Source organism: Euprymna scolopes, chromosome 2 (assembly GCF_053919585.1).
Source record: "Euprymna scolopes isolate OS-2025 chromosome 2, ASM5391958v1, whole genome shotgun sequence".
NCBI classification, from domain to species: Eukaryota; Metazoa; Mollusca; class Cephalopoda; order Sepiida; family Sepiolidae; genus Euprymna; species Euprymna scolopes.
In genome coordinates this window covers 83,758,540-83,780,540 of record NC_136483.1, presented here as the reverse complement: position 1 = coordinate 83,780,540, position 22,001 = coordinate 83,758,540, and the positions used below count along the sequence as shown (strand labels likewise).

The window sequence follows — 22,001 nt, the reverse complement described above, 5'->3', positions numbered from 1 at the left end:
ATGGAGGAAGAACTGGGTGATAGGAAACCATCTCAATTTTTGAGAAGGATGAAACAATTATTAGGTGAGAGCTGACTGCAACCGGACATTTTGAAACAGCTATTTGGCAATAGACTGCCATCCGGAGTCCAAATGATACTCACGCCCACTCGGGAGATGACCTTATCGACAAAATTATGGAGATTACAGCGTTAGTCTCCCCAATCAACCAAACTGCAACTCAGACCATTTCCCTCACAAGATCTGAAGCTGATAAAGACACCACGGATGTTGGAGAGATGCTTAAAAAACAAGCTAAATGCGTACAGGAGTTAAGCAACCAGATGCAGAATTTGACCACGAGGCAGCACAAGCCTCAATAGAACAACTTTTATTGCCAATGTTCTGAGAGTTGGAACAGATTATTATTGAGACAACAACGATGATATGTGATTATTCTATTATCATCGGCATTACGGAGAAAAATCTGTGAGATACTGACAGCCCTGTGCATTTACACAAACATCTAAATCGTTGCAAAATGACATGGTCAGGTGGTAAATGCAACTGACACCCCTGGCTGACATCGTATACATCACATTTTCTACGTCACTGACAAGAATTCAGGCATACATTGTCTCGTTGATACAGTGTTGATATAGTGTTATCCCAAGCAAGCTAGTAAAACGATGTACAGACACTGTTTCTTTTACAAGCAGGGAACCATTCCCCCATTTCAACCTATGGTCACAAATTGATGACATTAGACCTAGGTTTAAAATGCACATTTCAATGGATGTTCATGGTAGTGAAGCTCCCTTTTGCAACACTTGAGGCAGATTTCCTACACTGTTTCAGCATACTCATCGACGTCAAATGTGGGAGAATATACTAGATTATCAGTGCAAGGCAGAATCAGCAAATTGGCAAAAATAAGCCCAGTCATATCAAAAATCACGGAAGACGTATATACTAAAATACTTTGACGTTTTCCAAATGTTACACAACCTATTGACATGGACGATACTGTCAAACATGATATCACACATCATATACAGACTCGAGGTCCACCTGTAAGTGAAGTGCAAGCTTGCGCAGACTCCGACCTGACCGCTTGAAGCCAGTTAAGCAAGAGTTTCAACACATGCTGGACCTAGTCATCATTCGTCTATCTCAAAGCAACTGGTCATCACCGCTCCACATGGTCCCTCAGACGACACCGGGTGACTGATGTCCTTGCAGGAATTATAGGACACTTAACAACCGAACAGTACTGAATAATTACCCAATTCCTCACTTGCATGATTTTTCCAATTCGCTCAACGGAAAATCGGTTTTCTCTAAAATTGACCTCGTGCCCGCATACAATCAAATCCCTGTTGATCCTGAAGACATCTCCAATAGCGCCATCACTACTCTATTCGGACTTTTTGAGAAACAGCGCCCAGGCTTTTCGACACTTCATAGACGCAGTTACATGTGGATTGCCTTACACATCACCATTTATTAGTGGCAAGCTCACCCACAGAGGAGCATATTCAGCACCTTAATGAATTATTTCACAGACTATCGGAATACGACGTGATTATCAACTCTAGCAAATGTGAGTTTGGTGTTTTGTCATTATCTTTTCTTGGTCATATTATTGACAAGGACAGCATTCGTCTCGTGCTTGAGAAGGTTCAATCTATTATTGATTACCCTGTTCCTATTTCTCTTTGTAAACTATGGGAATGTCTTGGTTTAATTAACTTTTACAGACGATTCTTATCTCACTGCACCAAATTGGCACAGCTCTTTACCGATCTTCTCCGGAATAGAAAGAAAAAAGGTGAAGGGATTACTTCAAGCGAACATGAATAAACTCTTTCTCAGTTTTAATAAAGACCTTAGCAAACGCTACATTGTTGATTTTTTTTTCCAAGACAGACGCTCCGCTTGCGTTATTCGTAGATGCTTCCGATGTGGGCATCTTACAACAACTCGTTGATGGTTGTTGGCAACATTTATCCTTCTTTTCTAGAAGACTTCAAGATGCTGAAAGAAAATACAGTACTTTTGGAAGGAAATTGCTTGCTACTTATTCCGCGGTAAAACATTTCACTATTTTTACCGATCACAAACCACTGTCACATACTTTATCTGCAAAGTCCGTCAAACATTCGCCCAGAGAAGCTCGTCACTTGAATTACATTTCACAATTTACTTTGGACATCGGATATATTAAAGGCTCCAAAAATATGGCCACTGACACACTATCATGTATGCACATCAATGCCTTTCAGCCTGTTTATGATATGGATCTTCATTAGATCGCAAAGGATCAGGAGAATGATGGAGAATTAAACAACTTATGATGATCTCCCAATTTCAACTTCCTCAAACAATTTTATTTGGTGTGACGCTTCGACTGGACATGAACGTCCATATGTACCTCTCCAATCAGATGAACAGTTTTTTTTGAGACTTCACAATTTATTGCATCCAGGCATCTGGGCAACACAGAAATTGGTTACATCACATTTCATATGGACTGCTATTAACAAGGACGTACGTAACTGGTCACGGAGTTGTATCTCTTGCCAGAAATCCAAAGTCACTCAACATATTAAGAGCCTCCTATCAAAGTTCCCTGTTCTTGAGTCTCGATTTAAACATGTTCAGATTGACATGGGTTCATTACCACCTTTGAAGAATTTTACATATCTGCTCACTTGTGTCGACAGATTCTCTTGATGGCTTGAAGCCTTACCCATCACTGACATCTCTGCCGAGACTGTCGCCAAAACGCTTGTTTCACAGGGGATATCAAGTTTTGGTGTTCCGGAAATTATTACTACTGACAGAGGTAAACAGTTTGATTCCTATCTTTTTGCCGAACTTTCACGTTTACTTTGGATGCAAGCATATATGGACCACACCTTATCATCCATCCTTGAACAGTTTGGTTGAATGTTTCCATCGCTAACTGAAAGCTTCTTTGAAAGCATATTCCGATCCTAATAATTGGATAGAATTTCTTCGTCTTGTACTTCTCGGTATCAGATCTATCATTAAAATGGACATCAGACTTACAGCTGCTGAGATCATGTATGAAACACCTCTGACCTTACTAGGACAAATGATTGCACCGACCGGCAGTAAAAGCACACTAGACCCGATAAGCTATACATCTCGCTTAAAGAAGTACATGTTGAGAGCAATGCACGTCAAAGCAAGGTCTCAAAAAACTATGATTCACTTTCCTCAAGACATTCACGCATGGACACATGCCTTCGTAAGAAACGACGGAGTACTCATGCACCTGCAGCCATCCTCCTTCGGTTCTTACAAGGTTCTTAAAAGATATCCAAAACATTTCGTGATAGATAAGAATGGCATACATGACTTGATCAGCGTTGACCGACTGAAAAAAACATTTTTTGACGACACAGACTGTAGTACCACAGTGGTACAGATGCAAACGTAATAGTAAGTATTTCAAATAATAGACGTGGAATATTTTACATATATCATTTCTCTGCTGTTGTTACTTCTGATAGGGTTTCACGATTGTTTGTAGACCACAGTATATATAAATGTTTTCCACCTACTATGGTGCTATACCTTTTTGGGTACTATTTTCCACCGAAATTTATTTTTTTCCTGTTTGCATCTTATCTTTACAAAAGGTGGTTTTTAACTGAGTATAATATATGAATTTCACCTTTGAAATCAATAATAAAGCAATTTAAGCGACCTTGTATTTATTTATTGATTTTAATAATTTTTTAAATACATAACGCATTTTAATAAAAAATAAACAACCATTCAATCTATATATCTATAAAAGTGAAAATGTGTGTCTGTGTATATTTCCCGACACAATAACTGTCAATTTTCAGTCTACAGACTCGAAATTTGATATACGGAGTAGTGAGATTTGGGAAAATCTTTGTAATCCATTTTCGGCCAGAAATTTGGCTGTTAAGGGGTCAAAGTTCAACGATTTGACCTTTGAGAACTCTACTAAACTCCTTTGCCAATTTTGGGTCTAAACACTTGAAATTTTAGATATAGGTCCCTTGGACATCAATCTAACTTAACTTGATTTGAGCCCAAAACAATAAATGTTAAGAGGTCATAATAGGGATCAAAGTTAAAAAATATTTGACCTCTGCGGTCTATACCAAATTACTCAGACAATTTCTGGTTTAAACATTTGAAATTTTACATAAAGGGTATTCAGAGATAGGGCAAGCTTTTTTGAGCTACCAATATATAAATGTATGTATGTATGTATGTTTGCATGTCTGCCTAAAACTTTTGACAGATTTTCACAAGATCAGTATCGTTTTGAAGCTCGACCCTTCAGACAACAAATACTGAAAAATTGGCTAAAAACATTAATATCTTCACCCTCAACTGGGCACTTTTCTACAATGAGGGGGTCACTTTTTTCACCGATATTTTCGAAAGCCATCCCCTCGTTTTGATTGTCTAGCCTTAATTTAAACCTATGTCACTTCCGGTTTGGCGGTGATCGTAACAGGAAAGACGTCACGTTTTTTTCCCCGTTCTTTTCCTCCTTCATGGTACGTGTTCGAGCCTGCCTTCCTCCTCCCACTTTTTTTTTTTTTTTTTTGCTAAGGAAATTTTCATTGTTTATTTAATAAAATCGAATAATTTTCTGATTTTTGTGTATTTATTTTTTCAATCCCTATGTATTACACGTTTATTGTCCGTCCATATAAGATAAATGGGGAGGCAATTATAAAAACAAAGTTCTTCCTTAAAATCGAACATTAACACTTCTTTGTTGAGTAAAATTTACTGAGTGATTTTATAATAGAATTTTACAGAAATATTGTGGGATTTTTGTTCGCACTCATTATTCATAAACTCAAAACCGCACAAACGAATTTATTTAGAAATGGTAACCTGGGAGCAAGAATATAGGGCCCCTTAGTCATGTTTAATGTACACTACACTAAGATCAAAGTGTAGTATCTGTTCTTCAGATTGCTGCACTTCTATTTCTTGTTCTCTTTCGGTGGAGGAGAAATCCTTCACGACTGAGACAATTTTTATTTTTGTACCTTTTCTCCACGTTAAAAAACGACCCTGGTGTCTAACTCTGTCCCGTGGGGAGGCATAGTAAATAGGTACACTATATATTCAATTAATATTCATTAAAAATGTCCAATCTGTTATTCTATTCGTATAAACTGGTTTCGGAATCATAGAATGAATACGGAAATATATCGTCATCTTTTTTTTTTTTTTTTTTTTTTGACAAACTGTAATTTTCAATTATTGAATTATGATAATAAAAATATTACTTTTTTTTTTCTTTCGATGAATTTAAACAAATTGTGGAAAGTGAAAAGGAAACTCTTTAAAGAAGCTTTAATGTAACTGCGTTTTATTCCGGTTCAGTGGAATAACAGAATAACCCAATTACCTTTTTTTTTGATCAATGATTCCGTTATTCTCACCCAGTCATTCCGTTATTCTCATTATTGGTCACTTATTCTAGAATAATCAAATCTATTATACGAACATGTGACCTTTCTCTCTCACTCGTCACTCCTGCTCCAACACTTTCCAGAAACAAATGTAAGTATTAGACCGAGATATATAATTATCCCCTTTTTTTTTTTTTTTTTTTAAATATTATATTATTACCTAGTAAATATAATAAACTGTTTCAGATAAGAAAATGGAGACACGATTTTAGTCTCTAGTTTTTAGTAAACGTTTATTTCAGTATTTGTTCTATCGTTGGCTAGACGAAATATTAAACAAAAAAAAAAAAAAAAAAAAAAAAAAACGAAAGAAAATAATTTCTTCCGTTTTTATTTAACCATTTTAATATACTTAATTTCACGGTTTAAAAAGTTGATATTTTTTTCTTTAAAATTTTTATTATTAAAGTTTAGCTTTTGTTGAAACCTATATATATAAGGCCGGCCGGTATTTTATTATTATTTTTTTTATTCTAATATTTTTTTCATGAAGAAATCACTTCATCATAAAACCAAGGAAAACAAGATTAACAATGGGAATAATCTTAAACCATTTGTTTGAAAGGATCGCGTTTTATTTATTTCCCAATAATTTTCAAATATTATCAGGAAAAAGGTTGGCGCCAATCATTTTAGTTTTCGTTTCTAGAATAATTACGTTTAACTAAAAAGATATATCCAACCATCTTTACTGGAAATTAAAAAATGCATTCATTTTCGAAATGGATCTTCATTAGAAATCAAATAGGACATTAAAAAAACCTTGTTAAAACTGATGTGATCATAAAATGAGGGATCGCTTCTCAATTCTTTGCGTAGAAATGAACTTTCCACTAGTAAAATAGTGGGGGATCATTATGTAGTTGTTAGAATGTAGTACTTTGATCCCCGATTTTATAGCCACACTACTGCTAAACTGATTTCCCTGCAAAATGAAGTCTATTTAGGCTTGGAAGAAAGAGAGATTAAGTTTTATCTTTAATTACTTTTATAAAAGTTATTTCTACGTTTTGGATATATATATCTATATATATATATAAAAGAAACCTTATTGGCTTAATGCTTCTGTTTAATGGATTGACATTAATCAAATTAGACATAAAAAACCTTTTGAAATTAAAATTTTAGTTGGAGGTCGTCTTCTCTTCGTTCAATGGGGGACATATTTGTAAATTTTTCTTTTTTTGTCCTTTTGACAAAATCTTTCATACTTTATTATGAAACTATAAATTAGCATCTATTTAAATTTTGAAACTAAACTGATTTCTTTTACTACATAATTTTTTTTTGTTATTTAAAAACCAGTCATGTGCTGTGTTTTTGTCTTTCTCTTCATAGTACAGTACACAAGAAACTAATAATAAAATGGCGGTTCATTGGTACAATAGTGACGCCGGCTAAAAACACTCGAATCAATTTTTTTTCGTTATAAATGATTTTTATTAAATTTCTAATTTAAAGATTTCAATATCACTAATAATAATGCATTCCATCTCACTTTATTAACTAGCGGTATTTATTCGACATTGCTCGGAAAATAATTCAGAATAGTCTATGTTTACACATTAAAAAAATATAAATAGCTAATAATTTTAAGATATAAATAGTTTACCGATAAACATTATTGACAACATTTAAAAGAAATACAGTTAAGAAATAAGTAAAAACCATTTTGGTTTACCTACTCATTTTTGACGTATTTGCGTTAAAATTTATCAGTATACTATTTTAAGTTCCGTAATTATTGGTTGTTAGTAAAGTAATAAGGGGTTCACCCTTGTAACAATTATGGAACTTAAAATGTGAATAACTTCTGTTAATTTTTTAACGTAAATACGTCACACATGAGTAGGTAAACAAAATAAATTATTTTTGACTAATTTCTTAGCTGTGTTTCCTCAAAACTAAGTAGCGTTTACTTATTTTTGATTCCAATAATTACAAGAAACCCTATATCTTGTCTGATAGTTTTTAATATAGAGATTGGAAAATTGTCTGCGATGATTTCTGTGTAACTGCCTGCTATCACATTGAACTACAAAAAAGTGGAATTAAAACGAAAGTTTTGGACAAAATCAAATATTGCTTTCAAAATTATTTTTTGTCAGTAGTGCAATGTTTACACACAATGGTCTCTGTATAGAAACAAAAATGACGTTATTTCAGCACGGTTTGTAGTTGCATAAGTACCAGCATTTCTTTTCATTTTTTTTTTTTTTTGTGAGGAAATCATCTTACTACACTAATTTAGTAGACGAGGCTAAGAATAAACAAAGAAAACCACAGCAAAGTGAGACTCCCAAATTAGTCGTTCGTTCACTCGTTCACCTCCGTCCAAATTAACGAATCTGTGTTTCAAATATGTATTTATGGTAGTTTTTTTAGTTTCCCTTGTTACATAAAACTAAACTCGGCGGCTATGTTTCTAGACCGCTGTGTGTAAACATTACGGCAGTTTAGTATAGCCCCCCCCCCAATGTGATGCTTTTATGCTTATTTTACCGTTCTATTTAAAATATTTTCAAGTTTTGTAATTTTTTTATTAAATTGTTAGGTGAAAGTACAGAATAATTACAACCCCCCCCTGTTAAAAATCGCTTTCTAAATGTTTTTTTTTCAGCACGGTAGCATAAGTGCATAAGTACCAAAACTGTTATTATTTTAGAATTTCGTAGAATTATCAAATACCCCCCCCTCATCCCCATGTTAAAAATGGCTTTCGTAATTTGTTAGGAATGTTAAACTGCACAAGGGCGATTTTTTTTTTTTTCGATCGCGCAACTCGCAATTGTTCTATTGATGAACCGATGGATCTTATTTTAATTTCTCGTGTATTTTTTTTTTTAATTTATTTTGAACTGAGAGCATGTCAAAACTCGACCACCGTGATGATATAAAACGTCTTTTTTTTTTTTTTTTCAAACATTTTTAAACAATGAACGCTGACCCAGTTTTTCGATTTTCATAAAAAGAGCGGGCACATGCGTACATGATTGACAAGAGCCCATAGGCACACACGAATTATGTGTGTGTGTATGCACGCATACTATATATGTGCCAACCCGGCGTTATTTTCATTTTTGTTTTGTTTATTTGTTTTTAAATAGTATTTAAGATTTACATTTACGACATTGTTTGATACTAAAAATTATTTGGACTTTATAAAATCATTTAAGCATTTGCTAAGAATTTTAAAGACAATTTGACAAAAACGAATCTCACTCGATTGTCCTGACTTTTTGTTTAGAAGTAGTTTCAGTGCAAAAGGGTTAAAATCTATCTTCGTTATTTTTCTTTAATAATCGTTTTTGGAGAATGAAATAGTATTATTTAAAAAGCCATTCTTAACATGTTTTGTACCTATTCTGTACTTTAACCTTACAATTGAATAAAAAAACATAAAACTTTAATTAAACTTGGAAACAGGATTTAAAAAATAATGCGGATCAGTAAGTGCATTAGCACCAACATGATTTCAGATGAGTTTTAATTACGTTAAACTTTATATATTAAAACATTTTGTGGGCTGACGTACACGAATTAGGGGGCCCCATAGCGAAATACGCATGGTCTCCGATGTTGTGCGCAAGCAGTAGTACGTTCGAGAGAGCGTTCATTGTTTTGAAAAGGAAACAATTTTGGCGTGTGTAGTCTTGTTTTTTTTTTTTTTTTATTATAATTATTTTGACTTGAACTTTGCGCTTTTCGGATTATTTTATGTTTTTTTTATGGATATTTTCTTTGGGTACGGAATTATAGTTATAGGTAATTATTAGGGACCGTCAAAATTCACCACAGTAGTATTACCCCACCCTATATGTAATACGATGTAACTTTATTATAAATTAATATTATCAGTATAACTTTTGTACCATTTAAAAGAAGGGCAGGGTTGGTTTTACTGTACACATAGATTCGAAAAAGTTGTCACAAAACAAATATATAACAAATAAATGTTATCAAAGGCAAGATAAGTTACTTTTCTACCTAACTGTATGTTTTTAGTGCTTTTATATAATGTAACATGCTTATTCAGCTCGAAAAACAGTGTTTACCGATTGGAAAATTTAAAATGGCAGCCGACTCTCTCTCTCTGAGGCGGTAAGTTTGGGAAATGAGTTATAAATAAAAAACCAGACAAAATACTATTAGAAACTGAAACTCGCTCAATATATGTTACCGTGACATTGGCTGACATATATTCGGCAGGTTTTTAACAGTATTTTGACTTTTTTTTTATTTATAACTCCTTTTCCCAAACTTACCGTCTCCGAGAAAGAGTCGGCCGCCATTTAAAATTTTCCAATACATCGGTAAACACTGTATATTTTTCGAGCTGAATAAACGTGTTACATTAAATATAAACACTAAAAACATATCCAGTTGAGTAGAAAAGTAACTTATCTTGCCCTTGATAATTTATTTGTTCTATATTTGTTTTGTGACAACTTTTTCGGATCTGTGTACAGTAAAACAAACCCGAAGGGCAAAATAAACCAGTAATAATTAAAAAAAATTTTTTCTTCATCGAACGAAAATAATGAAATTGCGAGACGAAAATCATGTTTACATAATTAGCGCTTTAAAATAACGTTCCCATGTAGTAGACATTCCGAACGTGAAAACATACCCGTGTTTAATAAATCTAGCAAAAATCAACTAATCGTCAGATTTTCGTGAAATTTTCGATACTTATCCATTTTAGAATGAAATTACATATAAAATGCAGTTTCCGTAAAATATGAGGGGAAATATTTTTTTAATGCGTCCCCCCCCCATATTTATCTTTCGAAATTCGAACGAAATATATTTAAATCTATCGAAATTTCGGTGCTTCTACACTTTATTGCCAAAATTGGAGACGCCATTTTATTTCACGCACCTGCTGTCCAAATTTAGGGGAGAAATCATATTAAACTATGACTGAAGTAAACAATAAATAAATAAAGAAATTAAACTCCCGTAAAGAACTATGAAAAAAAGTAAATAAAGGAAGTGAAAGAGAACATATATCCATAATTGTTTAATTGGAAATGTTTCGATTTAATTAATGAAAACGGGAAAGTTTTTCATGGAACATTTTATTTATTTATTATTTTTTATTAAAAACAGAAAATGAAATGACATATTCATAATGGTTTAAACTGGGCGAGCACCATTTGAAAACCAAAACATTTATTGTATAAAAATTTATCAAAATATAATTGGAAAAACATTGAAAAGTTCGCGTAAAAAAAAAAAAAATTTTTTTAATAAAAAAAAATTTTGTAATGAAAACATTGGATTTTTATAAAATAGCTTTTTTTGTTTTTTCGAACAAATAATTTTATACATTTTTTTAAAATTAAAGCACTTTTGAAGGGTCAATATAATAAATGTTAATTTTAGGTAAATTTATTCTTTTCCTTTCCGGAGGCAGTCGTTTTTCGCCAGTTAAATTCTTGTTTATTTCATGCTTCAGCCATAGTTTATAATATAATGGTTTCTCTCCTAAATTTGGACAGCAGGTGCGTGAAATAAAAAATAAAACGGCGTCTCCAATTTCGGCAATAAAGTGTAGAAGCACCGAAATTTCTATTATGAAACATTTTTTTTTAAATAGCGTTTTTCGAATTAATATATACTATAATCAGTTGAATTGCCAAGAAAAAGAAACTTCGTAAACATTAATTTTTAAGATTAAAACGATTAAAATTCCATTATTTCAAAATGTTCCGTTACAACATATATTTTTAATTGTTGAATTTTTTTTTAAATATTAACTTTTTACATAAACATGGCTCTTGTCAGCTATTTTATCGCCAGATTAAAACCGATTTGAAAATATTATTGCACAAATATTAAGCATTTTGTAGCCCCCCCCCTCATATTTTGTTCGTCTCTTTTTACCGAACAAAATATGGAAGCCTGTAGGTAACCAAAAGGACATTCAGTAAAACCGTATTTCATATTTAATATACAGATGTTTATAATATTATTAATCGTTAAACTGTGTAAATCTTAAAAGCTAACAAAATTATAACAAAGATTAATTATTAATTGTAGTTTGAAGAAGATAAACAAAGGTTTTAAAAAATAATTAAGTTGCTTCTGCTTTTCCATAGTTCGTATAGTTAACGCAAATCTGACGTCACGGAAACATGCGATCCGTTTTTCACAATCGTTTGGCAGACCCTAGAGAACGTATATCCGTAATTGTTTAATTGGAAATATTTCGATTTAATTAATGAAAACAGGAAAGTTTTTCATGAAACGTATGTTTTTATTATTAAAAACAGAAAATGAAAAAGACATATTCATAATTGTTTAAACTGGGCGAGCGAGCACTATTTGAAAACCAAAACATTTATTGTATAAAAATGTCTCAATATAATTGTAAAGATATTGAAAAGTCTGTAAGGAAATATAATTTTAATAAAACAATTTTGTAATCTTTTTGTTATTTCCTACTTTGGTCATAGTTTAAAATACTTATTTCTCCCTCTGATTTTTAACGACAGGTGCTCGAAAAAAATGTGGTCTCCATTTTCCACGATAAACTGTAGAAGTACCCTCATTGATCCGCGCTATTTTTTAAATAGTATTTTCAAGTTTAAAGTTATGTTTTATTAAATTATTAGGTGAAAGTACAGAATAGGTACACAACACCTTCCTGTCCTCATGTTAAGAATGGTTTTCTAAATAATATCAGCACGGATCAATAAGTGCATGAGTACCTTTTATTTTCTTGAATAAAAAAAACCTACTCGATAAGGTTTTTGTTTCCGGACTTGCACCAATCTTCCTGTTAATAATTATCGTTAACTATGATCTCCGTCCAAAAAAAAAAAAAATCCAAAATAATCCGAAAAGCGCAAACTTCAAGCCAAAATAAAAAAAAAAGACCACAAGGCACTTCGAAATTTAAAAATATATTTACATTGATCGATATTTCTATTTATGAAATATGAGTTCAAATAAGTAAAAAATATTTATCTTTTAAAAATTTAAATACACATATTAAACAAAAACTTACCTTGAAGTTGCAATTAAAAAATTGATATAAATTTAATATTGTTTTTTATAAATAGCGTTTTTTTTCTAATTAATATATACTGTAATCAGTTGAATTGCCAAGAAAAAGAAACTTCCTAAAAATTGATTTTTAAAAGATTAAAATTCCATTATTTCAAAATGTTCTGTTACAACATAAATTTTTTAATTGTTTAAATTTAAAAAAAAAATATTAATATAAACATGGCTCTTGCCATCTATTTTATCGCCAGATTAAAACCAATTAAAAATATTATTGCACAAAAAAAATAAACATTTTGTAGACCACTCTCATACCTTGTATCTTTTTTCCAAACAAAAGTATGTAAGCTGGTAATTAACCAAATGAACACTTGTATATATTTAGTAAAACTTTATTTCATATTTAATATACAAATTTTTATGATATTAATCATTAAACTGTAAATCTTAAAAGCTAACAAAATTATAACAAAGATTAATTATTAATTGCAGTTTGAGGAAGATAAACAAACTTTTAAAAAAAAATCATTAAGTCGCTTCTGCTTTTCCATAGTTCGTAAAGTTAACACAAGTTTGACATCATGGGATTATGCGTTCTGTTCTTCACAATTCTTCACATTCGTTTGGCAGTCCCTAAAGATCACAGATGCCAAAATTCTTTCCTTTTCAAAATAATAAACATGCTATGTACAACATCGGAGTTGATGCGTATTTTGCTATGGGGGCCTTAATCGTGTACGTCCGCCTAGTAGTATATTAAAAAATTTGAGTAGAAAATTATAGTTAATGTTGGAGGGAAGTTGCATTTTTCCTAGATGTGAACACCTTGAATATTACGAACACTAAGAAATACTTATCTCTTTTTTACCACTTCAATGGCCGACGTTTTGTTTTGGACCATAGCGATAGACATTTTTTACTAAACACAATAGCGATTTTACTCAATGAATTTTTATAATTTTGAGGGTATATTACTATTTTCGACATGACAAGTACTGTCTAAAACGACATTTAAAAAAATCGATCTACCGATTCAAGCACCAAAACATTTTCACTATTATGTATTTATAATGAACAAAGAAGTATTTTTAACCACTCTTGTAAAAAAACTATTAAAAATATTTTTAAAAAAATATTTTCATAAAAGATGGTTCATTATATAAATAAAAAACAACCCAAACGGACATTTTTAACAATAGCCAACAAAACCAAAAATAGGTATAAAAAAAAAATTGTTGATGCCCATAACAAAAGATACAAGTTAAAACTAGTAAAATTAAATTAATCTATCATAATTTTTTCTATATATTTAGGAGGAAGGCCCAGGGTTTAATCACATTTTACACTGAATAAATAATACAGATGAAATTTGATTTGAACGTCACAAAATATTTTATTCATTAATAAGTTTAAGATCAAATCTTCCACATTTTTTTCACAAACCTTGAAAAATTCAATCGTTAAAAAAAATTTTGAAAATCGTTTGAAATTACAGGCAAAAACTATCAAAAGTAAATAATTTAAACATTTTCCCTAAAACTTTAATAATTTTAATATTTTCTAACTTTTTTCCAAATAATTGGCAATGTTTGTGACCCAAAATATTTTATTTCATCATTCCAGTAAATTTTTAAACGTAAAAAAAAAAATTGCCCCCCCCCCCATATTCTAATATTATCGCGTTGGGAGGTGAGATATATAGGAATTATTTTGTTTTGTATATTTTATTTCAGTTTATATATAGTTCAGCTTTTTTTTTTTTAATAATTCTGAATTAAAATTGATGAAATTGATCAATTATTTGATTTTTGAGAATTTAAAAAAATGTATTTTCATTACTTACATCAAAATATGTACAAATAACATGTGGTTCCATTTTTCCTGTTTTTAACTTTCTGGGTAATTTTTTTAAAATTCACCGGTTTTAGAATCTTTTTGCTTGAGGATAATGCAAAAATTACAATAAATCAGTTTACAAGTTTTTATTTGTTATGATGATCGAAAATTCTGCCTTTATTAGTTCTCATACCTAAATAAATGTTAACAAAGGCAAGATAATTACCCTTTTACCTATCTGAATGGTTTCTTTTTTTTTTTTTTTTGTGTGTGTGTTTTTAACATATTTAAGTTTTTTTTGGTTCAAAATCATCTCCATATATAAAATGACTGCAGAAATTCTCCTCTGGACCAAAGTATCATAGGTTTGAAACAACAGATGCCACTATGTTATGTAGCTTTCGAACACCATTTTGGACATATTCAGTCGTGATATAAAAATACTACATTACATCCTATGAGCAACACCGTCACAATTGCAACATCTTTAAAGGAAAGAGTCCATTTTTCTCTAAATATTTAGTACTACCAGTTGTTTTGTACACGTTCCACAGATTCTTGATTTCACCGACAGTAACTGGCTAATACATACAGACCTAACATAATCTTCCAATTTCTGATGCATGTGTTCGGTTGAAATGTAAATAAACAATACAAAATTCAACTTTTCTTGAAAAAAAAAAAAAAAAAAATATATATATATATATATATACAGTAAATTTACAGTAGATTTTTATTTTCTATTGTATTTCAGTTTTTTTCTGGTTTATTTTTGAAATTTGTCTGTGTCTGTTACTTTGCTCAGCTTCATCCGGTGACTACTGGTCAAGCCCGAGCCATAATTGATGGAAAATCACGATGATCTGGGTCAATTTCTGCAAAAGTACCAAAAAATTTTATGCAGAGTGTTCATTGTACAGGTTGGCTGATAAAATGGATGATTCTTTGTAATAGTGAAATCCGACAGCCGAAAAGTTAATTTTTAATTAAAAACACAATTATTTACATTTTTTGTCAATTTCAACAATAAACAATATTATCTACCTAATTGTCATGTCAATTAAGTCTTTCATGATTCAACAAAAAAAATGATTTTGGCTAATGGCCGTAAACACAATGGAAATAGATAAAATTTCTAATTTCTTCGGAAATTCTTTTTATTAAATTCTACCTCATTTTCTGTGCGTTTTGGATATTTTAATTACTGTGACATGTCAGTTCATTAGATACTACGGGTTTCACTTTCGATTTCAGACTTTCGCTACAATAATGAAGAAGCACCAAAATGTTTACAAATATTTGCATTAATTATATTTGAGCAACATCCCCCCCCCCCCAATATTCGCTTTTTACTTGAATTCGTAAATAGAAATGAATTCTATATTATGTTTTGTAAAAAGAAAAAAGAAAAAAAAAATTCTCAATGATATATAATCAATTAAAGTGCTAAAAAATAAAATTCTCCAAAATAATTTTTAAAAGATTTAAATTCGATAATTCTGAATGATCAGTTTTAAGCATAGAATTTAGAATAAGGTTACAATTAAAAAAAAAAATTTTTTTTAATATAGGTACATGGTTATTACCATCTGTAAAATATCAAAATCACCAATTTAAAAGTATATTGTAAAAATGATTTATTTGATACTAGTGCCTTCAGATTTTAACAGCGATTGACCCCCCCCCCAAAAAAAAAATATGGGAACCTATAACAAATAAGTTATGTTAACATAATGTAAAACTTATATTTTAGCCATTTGACTTTACATATTTCAGAAAAAAAAAAAAGTCCCAGCAGACAAATATTTATTTTAAAATAATAAATTTGTAATAAATATATTTGTTTAGATATCGTAATCTAACAAAACAAAAGCAAAAAGACGTTACTTCCATTATTTATATTTAACGCTTTTGACCAACTGTCAAATTTACACAAAATAATGACGTTACTAATTTTACTTAAAACTAGACTAGCCGTGACCCGTTGGATCAGTATGTTATATTAGTTATGGAATTAATGTATGAGCGTGACACTTGTGACGAAAAGAAAATAGTTTTTTGTGACATAACAGAAACATTTCTATGAAAGTATATTAAAATGAAAAAAAATATACATAGATTTCTACAAGTCATTTTGTTTATAATTGTTTATTTTTGAAAAAAAAATTTACAGCCATTGAATTATAAGTGGTTTGCCATACTTATAGGTAAATGTGCACTGAACAAATACCATAATACTTAGTTAAATTGAAATTTTAATATATATTAATTTAAATGCGAAAAAAACCCCCAAAAAACAATTGGGACGCTGAAAACATACACAGTAAAACAATATGTTTTATTGTCACGTTGATTATTTATTTGTAACACAAATTAAAAAACATTTTCGGGGTTATTTATTTATGTTGGTAGTGTAGAAGAAAATGTGTGAATATTTTTTAAGAAAGATGTATTAAAAAATGGAGAATAAATTTAAAACAAAAAATTAAGGTGGTGGGTAAATCGTCGTAAAATGCTCTTATGATTGTCAACGGGTTAAAGTAGATGTATTTGTAAGAAAATTGCGTTAAAATAACTTAAACGTAATACGGAAATGAACGATGTAAAAAAAAAAAAAATGCAGAAAGTATTAACAATTTATTTGGATAATTTAAATGTGAAAAAACCCCCCAAAACAATTGGGACGCTGAAAATGTACACAATAAAACAGTACGTTTTATTGTCGCGTTGATTGTTTGTTCATGTATGCATGCGCAACTGGAAGTCGTAAACTGAATGTTGGGTTACAACACCCGTTACAAGATCATTTGAGTATTATAATTATATAGATAGATTTTGATTTTTGCACAAAGAAATATATTCCTAGTGACTAAACATTGTTTGCTGCTGAGTTAGGTACTCTTCTGATTTGTACATTAAATTTATTTTTCAAAATTAATTATCAAATAAGCCTATTTATTGAATTAAAAAATGTAATAGAAAAAAATCTGATTTAAAGAAATACAAAATTAAATCAAACACTGTATTTTGGTTTCTTTTAAGTTAAGTAAAAATGCTGTTCAATATTAATGCCAATGTTTTTATTTAAAAAAAAAATTATTTGTCTAAAAGGATTGATAATTTTAAGTTGACCCCGCCCGCTCTCATTTTTATATAAAAAAAAGTTTAATATCTTTGAATTACCATCAATTAGGCTAAATTGTCAAATAATACATTAAAAAAAAAAAAGCTGGAGCGTGTGAGTTTACTATTTATCTATACATATAATTTCTATTAAAAAAGCATGAGTAAACTAATGCTTCTTTATTTTTACCGATTTTTTTGCAGAAGAAGAATTGCAAAGAAAACAGCGTGAGAGTGAACACTCAGTCGATGAAAGTTCTCAAGAGTCCAGTGAAACTATAGATAAAGTAAAAGAAGTTTTGGTCGATAAAGACATCCAGCAGGCGACCATCGAAAAGAACGTTCCTTTAGTTGATTCTAAAGTTAGAGAACCGTCTAATATCATCAATAACAAAATGGCTAAGAAAAAGGCTAAAGTTGTTAATGAAAATAATGTAGAAAAAGAAATAGAAAAGAAAGAGAAAAAAGTCGACGAAGAACATAAAAATGATGGCATAAAATTAGGTAAGTTTTTTTCTTTTTTTTTTTTTTTTGCGATGACCATTTAATACAATCTCGCCTTTTAACTTATTTTTTTTGTTCCAAGCTCATCCTCTCAGGTTTCTTTTTTTTGGAGGGGACAAAATGGTATTGCTTGTCACCTGAGGAAGTGCAGATGTTGGGTACAGGTAAAAATGACAGAAAAACGATAGGGGGACATAGTTTTGAAAGCTGGTTTAATTTTTTTTTTTATAGGTTACTTTTTTGATAGTATTTGAAAGATTAAAGCCTAAAGTTATTTTCAAAAAGGAAAAAAAAAAATATCTGTATGAAAGGCATGCAATAAGTAATGCCCCTGATCCACTTCCAGTTGTCTGATCTAGCTGAAATTTTGCATGTGCAATGATTTATATCTCTACGGGTTATGTGGCAAATTACAGCTCTGAACTAATTGTGGTTTGTGTTTTACAGGTGTTTGAACTGAGTCGGGTGTGAAATGGAGCCTATTGAATGTTGAGCAGTGATCTGGTTTTTGTATTTGAAAGGATGCACACCACAGGACTTTTGATGAAATGAAACTTATGGTGATAATGCCCCGTCATATGACCTTGTAAAACGCTGGCATCGTGAATTCAAACATAGCCGGAAGTCTGTGGAAACAGCTCCCAGACCTGGTCGCCCATCTGCCATTGATGAGGCATCTGTCCGTCAAGTTGAGGCTGCCATTTTGAAAGATCAGCGCATTACTATTCGCCAAATAGCTCAAGATGTCAAGATTAGTACAGGGTCTGTGGAAACTATCATTCATGACCATTTGCATATGAATGTGTCTGCCAGATGAATTCCCAGGTTGCTCACACCATTCCAAAAGCGAGAACGCGTCAAGTGCTTGAGGATGAATTTGGAGATGTGCCAATATGAGTCAAAGTTTTTCAAAAGACAGATTACACAGGATCCATCACTATGATCCAGAGACCAAAGCCCAGTCAATGCAGTGGAAGCACTTGGACTCACCACCTCCAAAGAAAGCAAGGGTGCAGCCCTCTGCTGTCAGTCATACTCACAGTCTTCTGGGACCAGGACAGAGTAGTGATGACAGATTTCCTGGCAAAGGGTACCACAATTACAGGAGCCTATTATACTTCACTTTTGAGGAAATTAAGGGAAGCTATCAAAATCAAGAGGCGGGGCAAGATCAGCAAAGGTACCCTCCTCCTGCAGGACAATACTCCGGTCCACAACTCGCATGTTGCCACATCAGAAGCATGGGCGTGTGGTTATGAAATCCTCTCCCATCCTCCCTACTCTCCTGACCTTGCACCCTCTGACTTTCACCTCTTCCCAGCCATGAAGTTGTTTTTGAAAGGAAAGCGTTTCCCAGATGATGCAGCCTTGATTTCTGAAGTCATGTTGTGGTTGTAGGACCAACCTGGGGTGTTCTAAAAAAACGGTCTCCAGAGCTGCATCAAACAATGAGAGATGCATAACTCTGGGTGGTTCCTATGTAGAGAAAGACTAATAACTGTGCCAAGTTTTGTTGCTCTACTGCTATGGGAAGTGAGTCAGGGGCATTACTTATTGCACACCCCTCGTACACCTGAAAAAAAAAGGTTATAATGAAAAATGTTTTCATGACAACATTCAGAAACTGACAAATGCAGCTAAATTTTTAAGTTATAGATTCATTGTAAAAATCCATTGTAAGATATTAGTTTTCTGAGTCTATTTCAAAGATAATTAGTAAAGTCCTAAGATATTGAATTAAATAAAAAAAAAAAACACCTTGTTTGTACAAAAAAACCCAGCTTGATTAGCCTCCAAAACAAGAGATTCTGGCTTTGCACAAGCAAAAACAGTCGTCTAAGAATGCATTCTACTGAAGCTCAGAAAGTCAAAAGACTGTCTGAAAATGACATCTGGTAGTTGGAGGGAGGTAGGGAGTGCTGGTTCCCACCCCCAAAGCTGTGCATCTGTACATTCCTATCATGAACGTTTGTATAATTTTTACTATTTTTTTTAATCAATTTTTCTGTCTTCCTGCTTTTAAATTAAATTTTTTATTTTTCCAGATTATAAAAATTGTTACATTGAAAGTTTCACGTTCATTCCAGCAAGGAAAATATTAGAATCTTACATATAAAAATTATGTGAAACCTGTAATCTAAAAAACAAAGGGGAAATATTTTTCACAATTATAATTTTTTTGTGTGAAAATGTTAAATAATGCTTAATTCAATGATAATATCCTTAGTTTGAGAAATTAATTTTTCGAGGTATATCGAATTCATTAATATGGACTTTAGAGACTTTTTTCATAATGCTCCTGAAAAAATTAACTTTTCTTTTTATTGTTACAATTTATAATTTTTTTTTTTTACTACTACTGAAACCTATAACATAGTAAAGGTGTTTTTTGTTTAAACAAAATAATACGTTTCCACTAGGAGTCAAATAGAAATGTGTTCATTATATTCCATTATTATTATTTGATAAACACTGAAAATTTCATTAAAAGTGATTAAGTTCCTGATTTTTGGTGGATTTTTAGTAAAGGGAGAGGTCATAATATTTATACATTTTGAGCATTGGCTGTTCATTTTGCACGTACCTTACAGATGTACTTATATTTCGAATAAAATCTAGCAGTTGTTTTAGTAGCTGGATTTTCTATCGTGTGTCTAATTTTTCTCTTGTGGGGAGGCAAATAAAAAATAACTCAACATGGAAATTTTGTTTCTTTCAACTTGTATGGTTGAAAAATATTTTTGTTTAGAATTCCAATATTTTACTTTGACTTACAAAAATTTTAATCAAGCCAGAAATGAGTTTCTCCTAATTACTTGTTTCTTCCACTCATACAAAATTTTAATGCCCCTCTGAGCTATAAACAATAAATACTCACTGTTAAACTTAGGGATGTCATTTTGTGTACTTCCAATTTGTATATCTGTATATCAATGTTATTTTCTATTTAGAGATGCCCCCATCCTCAGTTTTATTTATTTTAAAGTAGTAGATGAAGAAATGATTAATTTGTAAGAACATATTTGAAGAAAATAACTAATTTTTTATGTTCTTTTATGAATGTTACATTTTTAACAAAATTGCAAGTAGTTACGTTTTTTAAAAATACATGGAACAATTGAAATGATTTATATATTGAAAAACAAATTCTGTATCAGATTTACAGTTTTGCGATCATGAAAAATTACTTCCTTTGGGTTGCAAATTTTTCAAAGCTGCAGTCTAGGAATTTAAACTAATTTTTTTTATATCATTCTTTAGTAGTGTCAGATGTCGCCATTAAAAAAAATTTGAATAATTAGACTCCCTATCTTTCGAAGCTTATAACTACTTGAAAAATGTAATTTAAACCTAATTTCTTTTTCAATAAAAGGAGCAAAGACCAAATTTTAAAATAATAAAAGGTTTAATAGAAAAATATGCAATATTTTTTTAAAATCAGTTTTCTTTAAAAAAAGATTTCAAGAAATTCAACAAATTTTAACTTGCTCCAATTATAATAAATATATATAAATTCCAAAAAAATCACTTGCCTATAAAAAATACTAATCAATGGGTCTTCCATTCTTCATTTATAAGAATTTGTCCATATTTATATTTTATATTCTATATACTTTTTAAATAAAAGAATTTTTTAAGCAAACATCCGAAAAGACCGCGGTTTTAAAATCTAATAACATGTGGTCGCAGAGCGGAGTTGCCTTCCTTTCTTCCAGTTGACAAATAACGAGGCTGAAAAGCGTCATAATTAATTATTAAAAAAACGTAAAAACAACACAGACCAAATATATTTTCCGGTAGTAACAACTATATAAAGAAACAAACATTTGAAGTGCTGATATGTGTCTTATCTCCTCTTTGAATTTCTGACATGTGGTTACTGTCAACAATCAAATTAGTCAAGTGTGGGTCACCGTATTTGAAAAATGATCATATTTCACTCATCAAAGTTTACTTTATAAAAAAAAAAAAAAAAACCCTACCTACAAATTTTCCATTTCTTTTTTTTTTTTCTTAAAGAATTACATGAGTTTTTGA

The 22,001-nt window shown here is 31.0% G+C and overlaps 1 protein-coding gene across 3 annotated transcripts in view; it reads left to right on the top strand.

The window, feature by feature from the left end:
• The window catches only part of LOC145293107 (uncharacterized), a 199,733-nt gene that overhangs the window by 124,546 nt on the left and 53,186 nt on the right, over positions 1 to 22,001 (top strand). For 2 of the 3 annotated variants that reach the window (XM_080139496.1, XM_080139488.1), the window contains one exon: positions 17,664 to 17,963. In XM_080139496.1, the coding sequence (XP_079995622.1) occupies positions 17,664 to 17,963 (300 nt within the window). Of the gene's footprint in view, positions 1 to 5,486; positions 5,578 to 17,663; positions 17,964 to 22,001 lie in introns of those variants that run through there. The other variant, XM_080139506.1, reaches the window with a different exon arrangement.